Source organism: Tenebrio molitor, chromosome 7 (genome assembly GCF_963966145.1).
Source record: "Tenebrio molitor chromosome 7, icTenMoli1.1, whole genome shotgun sequence".
NCBI lineage: Eukaryota > Metazoa > Arthropoda > Insecta > Coleoptera > Tenebrionidae > Tenebrio > Tenebrio molitor.
The window spans coordinates 15352409-15365118 of NC_091052.1; the positions used below are offsets into that span (position 1 = coordinate 15352409).

Below are 12710 nucleotides of genomic sequence, written 5' to 3' on the forward strand. Positions count from 1 at the left end.
CATCGATTTCATTAATGTCATCGGAAACCGACTTATCGCGGAATCAGGCGATTCAAAATCAAAGAAATTCCTTTTCGAGAGGATTTCCCTTGCCATTCAACGTGGAAACGCTGCAAGCATTCGGGGCACTTTTACAGATTCCGCAATATTATCGGAAATTTTTGTATTATAAAACAAAAATGTTTATGTAATTATGTTATTAATATAAGCTCTTTTTCAAAAAAAAGCCTTGAGTTTCGAAATCCACATCTAAAACGTTTTTACAATAAATAAATAAATAAATTTTAAAATAAAGTAAGAGTAGACTTGTTTTTCGTGGCCGACATTTTGCTGTCGCTCAAATTAGAGGGAAAAACATTTTTTTTTTTAATAAATAAAAAAGCCAGTCAGATTTAAAGTGATTTATTAAAATTTCCTACAGTTGGAGCATTTGACATAATGCCTGTCTTTAACAGGTATTAGATCAGATCTCGGGCTACACGATCTTACAAGAAAAGTAAAAAAAAAATGTGACAATTTAGTAGTGACCCCTCGATGCACCTAAAACATTTACTTAAAATCATAACAAAATCCTCGACATGCTCGTTCTCTTGCGAAATGCGTTTTATTAATTGCCTATTTGATACTTTCTAATCAAAGTTTACACTTGTTTCCTTTGCGTGTTATGTTAATGTACGGCTGAACCAAAGGATGCATCTCGTGCGAACTCTTAAAAACGGTAATGTCGCACACTACTGTGGAGCTGGGCCCCCTACTTTCGGCAGTGTATTCCTTCTCCGCGATCCTGCCGGCCCCTCCGTCCGCCATCGAGATAACGTGCACAGAGAGCTTCCTCCTGAACTGAGCAGTTTCTTCCAACAAATTCTGCAAAACCGCTCTACTTACGATGCATGATCACGAATACCGTCAACGTACTTTGTAAAATCCGACGATGTCGTCTTTGGTGAGACTTCTCAAGTAAGCGACTTCGACGTTGGCCCTGTCGAAATGGTACTGCTGCGCTGTGATCTCCCCCCAAAATATGTTGGTCTGAGTGGACAACTGTTTGGGTTTTTCCAATCTTTGCGCGGCCAGAGCTTCACGGTGTCTCAAGAACTCGTCTTCCGGCATGCTGCTCAGGTAAGTCTGCTCGGAAAAAAACAAAAACGTGAACTAGACCTCCCCTCGAATTCGTTCGGCACGTACCAACATGGTTTTCAAAAATTCCTCGATCCTGTCGTCTACAAAAGTGGGGTGCTTGTCGGATTGAACAATGATTCTCAGTCCCTGGACCCCGTTCGATCTCCTGATCCCGCTAAAAACGATGTAGCCTAGTTGTTCTTTAGTCCGCAAGATATCGAAACAAGGCTCCTGAATTATTTGAGCAAACAGTTCCAATTTCATGTTGTTCTCCTTCGACTGGAGACCGCACTGGTAGTACAGTTCGATGCAAGACTCTTTGTGTACGTCGTTTTGTACTTCGTACACGTAGTTGCACCCGTCTTCGAGTTTCAGTTCTCTATTGAGCAACAACTGTCTAGGCAGCAAGGGGGACATGTTCAAAGTTGACAACAGTCGATCCTCTACTATTTGCACCAATTGTAAAGCTTTCTCTTTGTTCGCGTTTCCGTGAATCAAACATTCGATGTGCATTTTGGACAGAATTTGGGGAATGAACGCTTCCAACTTGTCCATCGTCAATTCTAAATTTTCTCGTGTGAGATTAGCTTTTCTTAGGCGAAACACTTACGTTCTGTTGCCGCCAAAAGCTCCTGCTTGGTCCAGGAGTGCTCGGTCAACAAAGCCGCCAAATAATAAACGGCATGTTGGTAGGGCTGTTCGGCGGCGAAATTCTTCAAGTTTCTGATGTACTACAACGCACCTTTACTCTCAACAAACCAACACAAAACATCGAACCACTCTCCGGCGACAATTCATTTCTCGAATACTTACGTTCTCCTTGCAGATCTCGAATCGCTTCGGATCCACCTTAAAGTTGGTCAGTTTCTCCATGACTTTGTCCAGGAAAATGTGCTGTTTATTGCTGTAACCACCGATGGCGAGCTACGAATCATAATTTACAAAAAACAATCAATTGCGACCCAAAAAATCAGTACGATCAGTCCGTATTTGGTGTTGATCAGTTCCCACTTGAGACCCGCGAGTTCAGCCGCGTAAGCGTACTCGTTCAGGGCGTCTCGAAACAGTTGCACCAACATGTGGGTTAGATTGCAGTTGAGAGGGTCCAAGTAAGCCAAAGGACTGGAAAGAAAAGGCGGTGGAAAAAGTTGTTGAATAATAAATCGCGTGATACCTCACGAAATCGAACATGACGTTCGCTTTGGGTAATAAAAACGTCTCGTCTTGTTTAAACCAGACTCGCGTCAGCGCCGTATCTTGTATGATTGACGGATGCTCTGTAATCTTGAAAACTATGTAAAAGAAAATCGGACGGGGCGGATGTTATCTTACATCTTTGTCGATGGGGTACAACTGGAAATCGGTCGGTATGAACTCGTTCTTTTCGGGCATTTTGAGATCGTCGGACAATCCGGCGTTTCTCCATTTCTAAACATAACACAATATAAAACATTCGAAAATTCGCCGACACACTTTATTTACCTCCAAAACTTCTTCTGGGAGTTTTGCAACTTTATACTTGGTACCGTACCACGGTTCGACCTGATTCAATTCGCTTTCGTATTGTTTGGCCAAAACCACGATACTAAAGCATGTCATCGGTCAAGATTTCTCGTCAACGATTTCGATTACTTACCGAATTTTCTCGGGCACAAAATCTTTCCATATTGTTTCTATGATGTCAGGTTTCCATTCGGAAAACAGATACATGCAACTGAGCACATCCTCCATGGCGTAGTCCTGAAAAGTGTCTCAGCGTTGAAGCGAAACGGACAACATCAATCTTATTTACTTGCAATGTATGAACCAGGCCAGAAATGTAAGACCTCGGAGATTCCTTGTCCTTAAATCTAAACAGCATATTTCCTATGTCCCTATTCTCGTCCTGGACCCACTTCAGGGGTCCTTGAGTTTTCAGCATGTTTAAATACTGGAAAATGAGCTCGACGATGTCGTCGATGTGTTTGATTCCTTCTTCAGTTAGATCGACCGTCACTCCGAAGAATCCCATCCCTCGCGGTGCGGGTCTGCTCCCGGCCACCAAATTATTCGACCAACCGCGAGCTTTCAACGTTGACAAAATACTTCCAGGACCTTCGTGCCCCATTAAATGACTGATATAGTGCGAAGGCTAAAAATGTTATTTTTCAAACTCGGCGCCGAAAGAAACGTCAAATATCTATTTAAAGCCTAACCTCAATCTTCACAATAATCGTCTTTACACCTTGTCTTTACAACATTTAAATAATAATTTTCCACTTAAAATGAACAAAACACATCAATCGATCTTTTTTTTGTACTTGCAATTATACGCTGCTACAAGGAACTGTTGAATTTTCATAGATAAAAATTTAAATTTTGCGCCGGACATATTGTCCTAAATATAACCTTACTTTTGACAATTTCAAGAAAAAGTAGTGCAATCGATGGAATTTTGGGACGACTATGAACACAACGATCCTCACCTAACGTACATTTTGGAAAATATTAAAACCGACGAAATCGAAAGGTCCATTAATGACGAATTTGCAGGATGTGGATGCGAGGGTGAATGTACACCAGCGAAATGCTCTTGTTTAAAGAGGAGCGGTGTAAAATATTCGTTTTCAAATAGATCGATGTTGGAGGAGTACGTTTTCGACATTACCGACAAAAGTAAACCAGTTTATGAATGCAACAACAACTGCAATTGCAGAGAGATAGTCTGTGGTAATAAATTGGTGCAGTTCGGTCCCAGAAAAAACCTAAAAATTGTCAACACTGATGCGTTACGTAACTCGGACTTGGACCAAAACAAAATCGATATCAACGCAAAAGGATTGGGTTTGTTAACCCTAGATGAAATAAAAAGCGGTAACTTCATATGTGAGTATGCTGGTGAGGTGTTAACCTCGAGTGAAACGCAGAGACGCTTCAAAACGTACGCGGAAATGCAGTTACGTAACAATTACATTTTTTGCATTAACGAGAATTTCGGAGAAACCAATCAAAAAACGTTTATAGACCCGACTTTTTATGGTAATGTAGGGCGCTACATTAACCACAGCTGCCAACCCAATTGCATTCTGGTACCTGTACGAGTTCACGACGCAATTCCAAAATTGTGCATTTTCGCCAAAGAATCGATTAGTAAAAATACCGAGATCACTTTCGATTATGGAGAAAACGACATCTGTGACGGCAACAAAAGTAAAAAACCATGTTTATGTTTTTCTTCGAATTGTCGAGGATATTTGCCGTTTGACGGGACAATCTGATACTTACTGAAGACTTGTAATACTCTTGAAGATCTGGACATGGGAACACGATGTTCAAATTTCTGACATCCTTAATGGGGTACATGTAAACACAAGTCTTGAAATGCTCTTCTTTGAAAGGGTGTTCCTCCCATTTGGGAGACTCCACGGATTTGTCCTTCACCGCTGAGAATAATTTCACGACCATTTCTTCCAATTCATCTAGACTTTCTGAACATTAAACAAATTATACAAATATGAAATAAACATATTCAATTTTAATTTTTACCCTTCCCCAGTACTGCCAGACACATGACGTTTGACGAGTACCATTTTTCGTGGAACTTTAACAACTCGTCTCTTACGTTAATACCTTTTTCTTTCGGTAACGACTCCAACGTGTATCTGTTGCCTGAATTAAAAATTAACAGTAAAGTGATTTTTATTGATAATTCGCTGTGTACCTGTTCCAAACGTGTGATAAGGGTGAGCTGAATCAGCCATGTGCTTGTCTAACTGGTCTTTTCTCCACACGTCACTCGGTATATTTTTTTCATGTTCTGAATTCACAGCATTCATCTCCCTGTCTGTCGCAGTTTCAGTAAACAAAGGCGCGATAAAAAACTGCGAAAACCTACAAGTGTCGTCAATAGGCGTTTGAAACAATTTGTTAGAATGGTACCTGTCCAGAGCATTGCTTAATTCTTCAGGTACAACGTCAAAATAGTAGATGGTGTGATCAGGATAGGTTGCGGCGTTGCTGCTGCCATTGTGTTCACTCAAAAACTTACTGTAATCGTTCTCGTTGGGGTACTTTTGGGTCCCTAGGAACAACATGTGTTCACAAAAGTGAGCCAAACCCAAAACTTCTCGTGGGTCACTCATGTAACCTGCAATGTAGTTTGTATCATGCTGGACCCCCCAAAATGTTAAAATTGGTTATTACCAACGTTTACGTCCAACGCTGCCGCCGACTTGTCGGTCGTGGGATCGCTAACGAGTAAAACTTTCATGTGATTTGACAGTTCTAACCCTCGATAAAGCCTCTTGTCTTCTTGGGATTTTATGATATTCTCAACCCTTCTAATGATTAAATTCGACGAGTTGTCCATCTTGTTGGTGGTGGTGGATTTGTTTGCGGTTAAACTTATAGTACTACAGGAGATTGAACTTAAAATTGAACACTTAACCTCAAAGTTTACTCACCTGTAAAAATAAAATGTTTTAAATCTATTGTCAGTTAATTTTTTGACAAACAATAAACTCTGCTTTACGAACTGCATCCAGGCTTAATTTTAAGTGTTAACTACGTGTTTAATACAATTTTAAATACTTCGAATTGCGTTTTGACAGGTAAAATTAAAACAAAGGTTAAACTTGGTTAAGGATAAGGTTAAACGGTTAACCATGGGTTAAGGCTCTCTATCAGTACCGAAAATGTATACGAGAAAACACCCATTTTTTACCGATAAATAACATCTTTAATCTTCAATTCTAAAGGGAGATCGATATTTATACAGGATGACAAAGTTGTTTTCTATGTCAGGACAGGTTAATTATTTTTAAATTTTGATCCGAACGCCTTAAAAAACACAATAATTGAAAAACTTTTCATACATTTTTCTCCAAACCTATTTCTTTGCCAATCTTCAGACTTACACCAAAATGACGAGCATCTTGCGAACTAGGTAGGTGTGTGTTTACTTTTTTAGTAAATGGAATGTAATTCTCTCTATTTAAAAATAATGAATCGAAGCAACGTAACTTTTGCATCGAAAAATTCCTTTTCGAGGGGTGATTTATAAGCCCTCATAATTTATATTGCCCCCCTGGAGAGCGGTCGGACTCGCCGCCTCGCTACTGCTTTAAATAGACACAGACCTAGGTACCAATTCTGTTTGCCGATTTTGTCTACAAATACTTCGACTGCGTCTTTAAAATTTAATTTCATACTGTCCGGTAGATGTTCAATTACATTATCAATAGAGCATTAAGCATTAAAAATTGGTAAAATAGGCAGGGAAAAAGGCATTAAAAATTCGAAGATAAACATTGACAATTAAATGTTGCTATAAGTATTATTGTTTCAGTGATTCACTGTACATTATAGAAAAAAAAAACATCATTTACAACAATCAAATACAGATCTTACAAAAAAACAACACGAAAGCATCACTTGAAAAAATAAGACTTCTAAAGTTCCGCACAAATTTATTTAATTTGTCGGTAACTTTCGACATTATGACAGAAACGATTCTTACTGTAAAAAATTTGAAAGTGAACGAATATCACAGAAAGAAAGTAATTTCCAGGTAAAACGAGATAAAAGCAGAAAGGGGCATTTAAGTTACATTGTGGATTATAGGAAAACTCGAGTCAGGTAATGTAGATACCGTAATGGGATGGGATTTTCTATGAACTGTAGGTAAAGTTAGTTCCTTGCTGCTATGTATTCCATGAAAAACAAAATTTATGTCAAAATTGGCAGTTATATAAGCCAAATGGGCTTTTTTTAGGAAATGATCAGTTTGAGTCCGGTAAGTGAGTTACAACAGGGAAGCAATACTTATCCCTGTTTTATTTTTATAAATCAAATCTTACAGTGAAAAGTTAAAAAGTCAAAAAATATTCGGTCATTGTTGTAACCGGTGTTTGTAAATTTCTCTGATGGTTAAACTAGGTACTGATAAGACATGGAAAATTTCTCCGATGGTCAAATTAGCCCCTAATTAGGCATGGTAAATTTCTCCGCCGGATTATGGAAGCATCACGTCCGACCGATCGACTACCCCACATAATCGTAGAATATTATCGATTCATGATGAATGTGGATGAGGGGCGGCTGTGATTTATTTTTATCATCTTGGATAAACTGACACAATTTTGTTATTTTTTCTTGTCAGAAATATAACATGTTTGTTCCGACATTGAAATTTGAACAATGTTGTCTAATTTAATTTGATTAAAATTTTTTGTTTGTTTGTTAGAGTATATATTAAGGTACAGTCGCCAGCAATAAATTTTGTTCGTCAATGTCATTTCAAAATTTGGTTAGATTGTCACAAATTTAAAAAAAATCCCCGTCTGATTATACTCACGTCAATAAAGTGTCAAAAAATTGAGAAAAAAAATTCAATTATTAATGTATCACAATAGAGCATTTTCTATTGCGTCAAAGAATGACATTGACGACTAAGATTTATTGCTCGCAACTGTACTTACCATTTGGTTAAAACAAATTATAAGAAATCAATTTGTGATAGAAAAAATAAATACATGCCTACTCGTGTGTCAAAATAATAAGCGCCTACTGAAGTTAATCCTCTCAGGTACCGAACAGACCACCGGAGCAATTTGCCACTTTCCAGAAAGGCTAGGGTTAATCCTTCAGAGCAATTTACATGTTTGAGGGTTGAAATCGGAGGAATTTACGTCTGCCCGTTGTAACATAACATATTTAGCCGTGACAACCAAAAACAAGATAGTGGAACATATTGATATGAAAATACAGGGTGTGTCTGAAATAAGTACATTAATTTTAACTGGTAATAGAACTCATCAAAAGGAACAACTTTTCTCTCTGCCATTTTGGCGAAAAACGTTGCGTAGTGGCTTAAAAAAATAGGAAAGATTTTCCTAAAACCGTTCATATCTCCAAAACTAAGCTACCGAAAAACGTGAAACAACCAGATTCTTACGAAGTGGATTTTTTGCTATACGGGTAGATTTCTTTGAATTTCGATTTCTGCGTTAAAACACGTTTTCTGGATGAAAATGGACGTTTTTTTCATATTAGCGCTGATCTCAATTAGCCATTGCAGTATTTAGTGGCGTAGGGCTATTTTAGTGAAAAATCTCTCCAATTTTTTTTTGGAATTAAACATCGTTTTTCGGCAAAATGGTAGATAGAAAAGTTGTTCCTTTTGACGAGTTCTATTACCAGTTAAAATTAATGTACTTATTTCTGTTACGCGTTGTACCTATGTAACCTGTGTTTCAACCTGTGTTTATTGGCGGAGTGTTTATTGGTGGAGTTCCAGTATCGACATACGATTTCGGATTCATGGATAGCTTGATTACAAATTAATTTGATCGCTCTTTATAAGATCACAAAATTCCAAATATATAATTCTTCTGGGAAGTTTTCCTGATCTGCCGTGTCCAAATTACCTGCCACCTGGCTGTTTCGGCTAGCTAAAGGATCATTATTGGACGACACCGTTATTCATCCCCGTTTCAGGTACAATCTTGAATATAAATATGCTGTGTTTGTTTATACATATTTCTATTTATTTTGACTGCGTCCTAGTGACTAGAAGTTGAGTTATTATCCGAGTGCGTTTTAAAAATGGGTGTCCATGGCAAGAATAAGATTTCTACAAACGGTTACCGGAAAAGTATAAAACGTAGAATGAAGGCAATACGTAATAAGAGGTAAATATAATGAATATAATTTCTTTCTCAATTTTACTCTGTCTTACTTTTCGCAACTGTACGACACTTGCAATCTGCAGCTATGTTATTTATTACAATTATGTTATTGTTACATGTTATTCTTATGCTTTTTTAGATCAAACAGTACTTTTCAATTGTTTCATTGCCAACAGACTCAGTCATTGTTGATCACGCTGTACAAAGACAAAAGCAAATAAGAATTAGTTAATTACTTTAATTTAAGCAGTAAAAAAACGTAACAGTGCTTTTGAAATCAACAATGCCGAAACGGACAACAAAACTAAAAAATTATAATCAAGGTTCGCGCAGGGCAAGCAACAATATCATATGCGTACACACCGTACTGTCACTATTTACAAAACATAATTACAGAGCCAAAAATAATGTATATTTATTTAATTATGAAAATAAACTGATTTATAATTTCAAAATTTTTATTTTCTTACTTATAAATTTAAATCATATTCTGGGGAATCCCGACGGAAATTTCGTAAAGCGGCTCGGGATTTAGAAACAGGGCAGAGTAGCAGGTAGTCTCCTTTGGGCGAAGTGCTCCTCTTCACACTAGGAGGTAACAAATACTAATCCCCTCATTATTAGCACTGCATGGTAGTGCCTGTCGTAAAACGGTCAGCAGGTGTTGTATGGTTGGTTGTATAGTTACGAAATAGATATTTTCGTTGGGTGATGGGCACCCTTAAGTTAAACTACAAACTATCAATTATCAAATGTCAATGCCAAACTCTGAATGGTCCCAATTTGAACTTTTTAGTTTTTTTGTATGAAATTCTGTGCTCTACAGAAGATTCTATATAATTTTGCTCGGTTGGGTTAGGGCTCTTGAGACATGTTTCAGACACAGCTGATAATAATGAGCCTAGCCTTCAAAAATGCAACCCACAATACATTCGCGATAAATCAGAAGCATGTCTGTTTTCTCATCGTTTAATTCGAATCGTAGCTCGTCGTATTTTAACCTTTTTGTAAATATCAGTTGTGACAAATAAAATTATTGGAAGCAAAGCCATCATCTTTAATTTCATTTTAAAACACTACGATATTATAAAAAGTTAACTTTGGCAATGTATTGTGGGTTGCATTTTCAATTCCGCCGGGCTCATTATCACTCGTGAAATACCCTGCATAAATCCTATGAACTTCATATTTTCCACAAGGTTTACTACCTACTCTCATCACAAAAAACAGCTCCTTAGCTATTCATTCAAGAGTAGTCAATTTGCTTTCTTAAAATATGAAATAAAGATGAGTACGGGAAAAGCTGTTCGAAATGTTTTTGATTTCATCTGATTAATCCAGGAAGTTTTTTATTTTTGAATTCTGTCTGGTAAATATTTTGAAGATCATAGTCTAAATTATCAATGCCATGGTTATCTTATCTAATACATTGATACGTCATCAAGTTTAAATAGATAAATCAAGATATCAGTGTGCGTGTAGGTACGGCGGTCGGTGGACAAATAAAACTGGGACACTTAAAATTTAATCTATGTAAATCAGACCATTGAATTGTCAATATATTTGTCAGTGTCTATACAGTGTGGAAACTAACTACTTATGGAATAAATTCAGTAATTTCAAAACTAAGGACATTTGTCGAAAATGCTGAAACAGGTCAATTTTTATTTCTCATGGCGCTTATTTTAAGTTGCTTCACTTGTTCGTGACGTTATCCATCTTTGAGCTATTACGTCATCACCAATTTTTTTAAATGACAACCCCCACTTTTTTGTCCCTTTTCTGATAGGCATTCTTACTACCTGAACGATGAGTAAAAAAATTGGTACCTTACACTTACATAACAATTTTTTTGAGAAAATGACAAATTTTACTTCAAAAATTTAATTTAATTTTTAATGTAAAAAATTTAATTGATCTCAAACAAAAACAAACAAACATCTAAGGTTAACAATAAAATGTAACGCAAATGTTGAAATTGCCCCCCGCCAATTATTTAGCACTCACACAGGACTGTAAACACTGTACACCGCGCTCAATAATGTTAGGATTAATTTGTTCCATTTCAGCGCGAATTCTGTGTCGTAAATCTTCTAAATTGTTTGGTCTATTGAAGTAAATCCTCGATTTTAAATAACCACATAGAAAAAAAATAAATACATTAAAAATTAAATTCAAGTTTTGAAGTAAAATTTGTCATTTTCTTAAAAAAATTGTTATGTAAGTTACCAAATTTTTTAATTCATAGTTTAGGTAGTATGTAGTAGGTCTATTAGAAAGAGAAGAAAAAAGTGGGGGTTGTCATTTAAAAAAATTGTGATGACGTCATAGCTCAAAAATGGATGACGTCATGAGCAAGTGAAGTGACTTAAAATAAGAAGTAACAAGAAATAAAAATTGACCTGTTTCAGCGTTTTCGACAAATGTGATTAGTGTTGAAATTATTGAATTTATTCCATAAGTAATTTCCACACTGTACAATATGTTATACCAAAGTTAACCTATTTGTGATAAAGCCGTAATTAAACGATGCAAATTTGTAAATTTTGACTTATGTGATTGTCATTTTTGTCCCAGTTTTATTTGTCCATCGACTGTACATTGGCGTTCAATCCAAATTTAAAACACAAGTATTCGGTATTCATAATGAAATGAAATCACTTACAAGAAACAGTTCTCCATTTACTGGATTTCGTTTTGTTGGAATAAACATTTTTTATTCGCAGTTATTTAATTTTTTTATTTAGTAAAAACTATTTCACCAAATTGTGTATATTTGAACATTTTTAATATCAGTAATTTGACTGTAAAAAAAATAATTATTTTCAAAAAAGCATAATGTCTTATGCGAAATGCTTACTTCAAGAGGCAAAAATTCATTCACTTTACATTTGTTTTGACGTTTCTCACGAACTAAGCCTCACATCAAAAAAAAATCGTTCTATAAGAACCGAAGATCGAAATTCTCTAATTACGACGGTATTTCGTAGCACAATTTTACTGGAATAATGACTACGTTATGATTAATAAGTTATCTCTAGCTACAAAATCTCCAAACGATTAGAACTGCAAAATATTTACTAATTGTAGCGTGTTATTAATTGAATTAATACATCTATTCTATTGTTGAGGTAGAAGTATCATATAAATAAATCTCTTTCTGCTTTTTGCCCGAAACTTCCAGTAAGTAATCGTAATTTATTTGTGTTGAACTGTTACTTTATAAAAATATATATAGGAGTAACTCTTGATTCATCTCTAACCTTCAAATTACACATCGAAAAGTTACGACAGAAACTGAAAACGAGAAACAACATTATACATAAACTCGCAGGCACAAGTTGGGGAGCGAATGCACACACTGTACGTATCACAGGACTAGCTCTAGTATATTCAACGGCAGAATATTGTTGCCCTGTCTGGAAGAACAGTGCACACGTGAACAAAATAGATGCTCAATTGAATACCACACTTCGAATAATAACGGGTACTTTAAAATCTACTCCAACACCATGGCTACATGTCCTAGCGCACATTATTCCGTACGATATTAGAAGAAAATACGTAACAAAACGAATTTGGGATAAATTTCAAAATTCACCGAACATGTACTCCATAACACAAGACATGGCAAATTTACCACCCTTTAGATTAAAATCGCGTAAACCACTTTGGAAAGAAGAATTTCTCATGGAACCATTTTCCAAATCTGACTATTGGAAAGCAGCCTGGCAAGACGTAGATATTTTCAATAAAAATCTAATTGAGGATCCTACAAAACAACTTCCGGGATTTGACCTACCTAGGAAAATCTGGTGTAAATTAAATCGTTTTAGAACCGGGCATGGCAAATGCAATAATATGTTGTTTCACTGGAACATTCGTGAAAACCCTTCTTGTGAATGCGGTGCAGAAAAAGAAACC

The 12710-nt window shown here is 36.3% G+C and overlaps 1 protein-coding gene across 1 annotated transcript; it reads right to left on the bottom strand.

Moving 5' to 3' along the window:
* Positions 1-386: 386 nt before the first annotated feature.
* On the bottom strand, positions 387-5761 carry Ide (Insulin degrading metalloproteinase). Its single transcript, XM_069052947.1, has 17 exons — positions 5562-5761; positions 5302-5510; positions 5038-5245; positions 4820-4989; positions 4645-4767; positions 4384-4586; positions 2912-3250; positions 2756-2859; positions 2602-2704; positions 2452-2547; positions 2294-2403; positions 2097-2241; positions 1933-2043; positions 1730-1850; positions 1186-1682; positions 916-1125; positions 387-864 (listed from the first exon to the last, which is right to left on the bottom strand). The coding sequence occupies exons 1-17, from the start codon at positions 5636-5638 to the stop codon at positions 634-636; spliced, it is 3057 nt and encodes a 1018-aa protein (XP_068909048.1). The 5' UTR covers positions 5639-5761; the 3' UTR covers positions 387-633.
* Positions 5762-12710: the final 6949 nt, after the last annotated feature.

Coding starts and splice junctions, on each gene's coding strand:
- Ide (XM_069052947.1), bottom strand. CDS start 5,638: ATGCAGTTCGTAAAGCAGAGTTTATTGTTTGTCAAAAAATTAACTGAC. Junction 2,404..2,451: donor TGTACCCCATCGACAAAGAT/GTAAGATAACAT, acceptor ATAGTTTTCAAG/ATTACAGAGCATCCGTCAAT. Junction 2,242..2,293: donor GTCATGTTCGATTTCGTGAG/GTATCACGCGAT, acceptor TTTTCTTTCCAG/TCCTTTGGCTTACTTGGACC.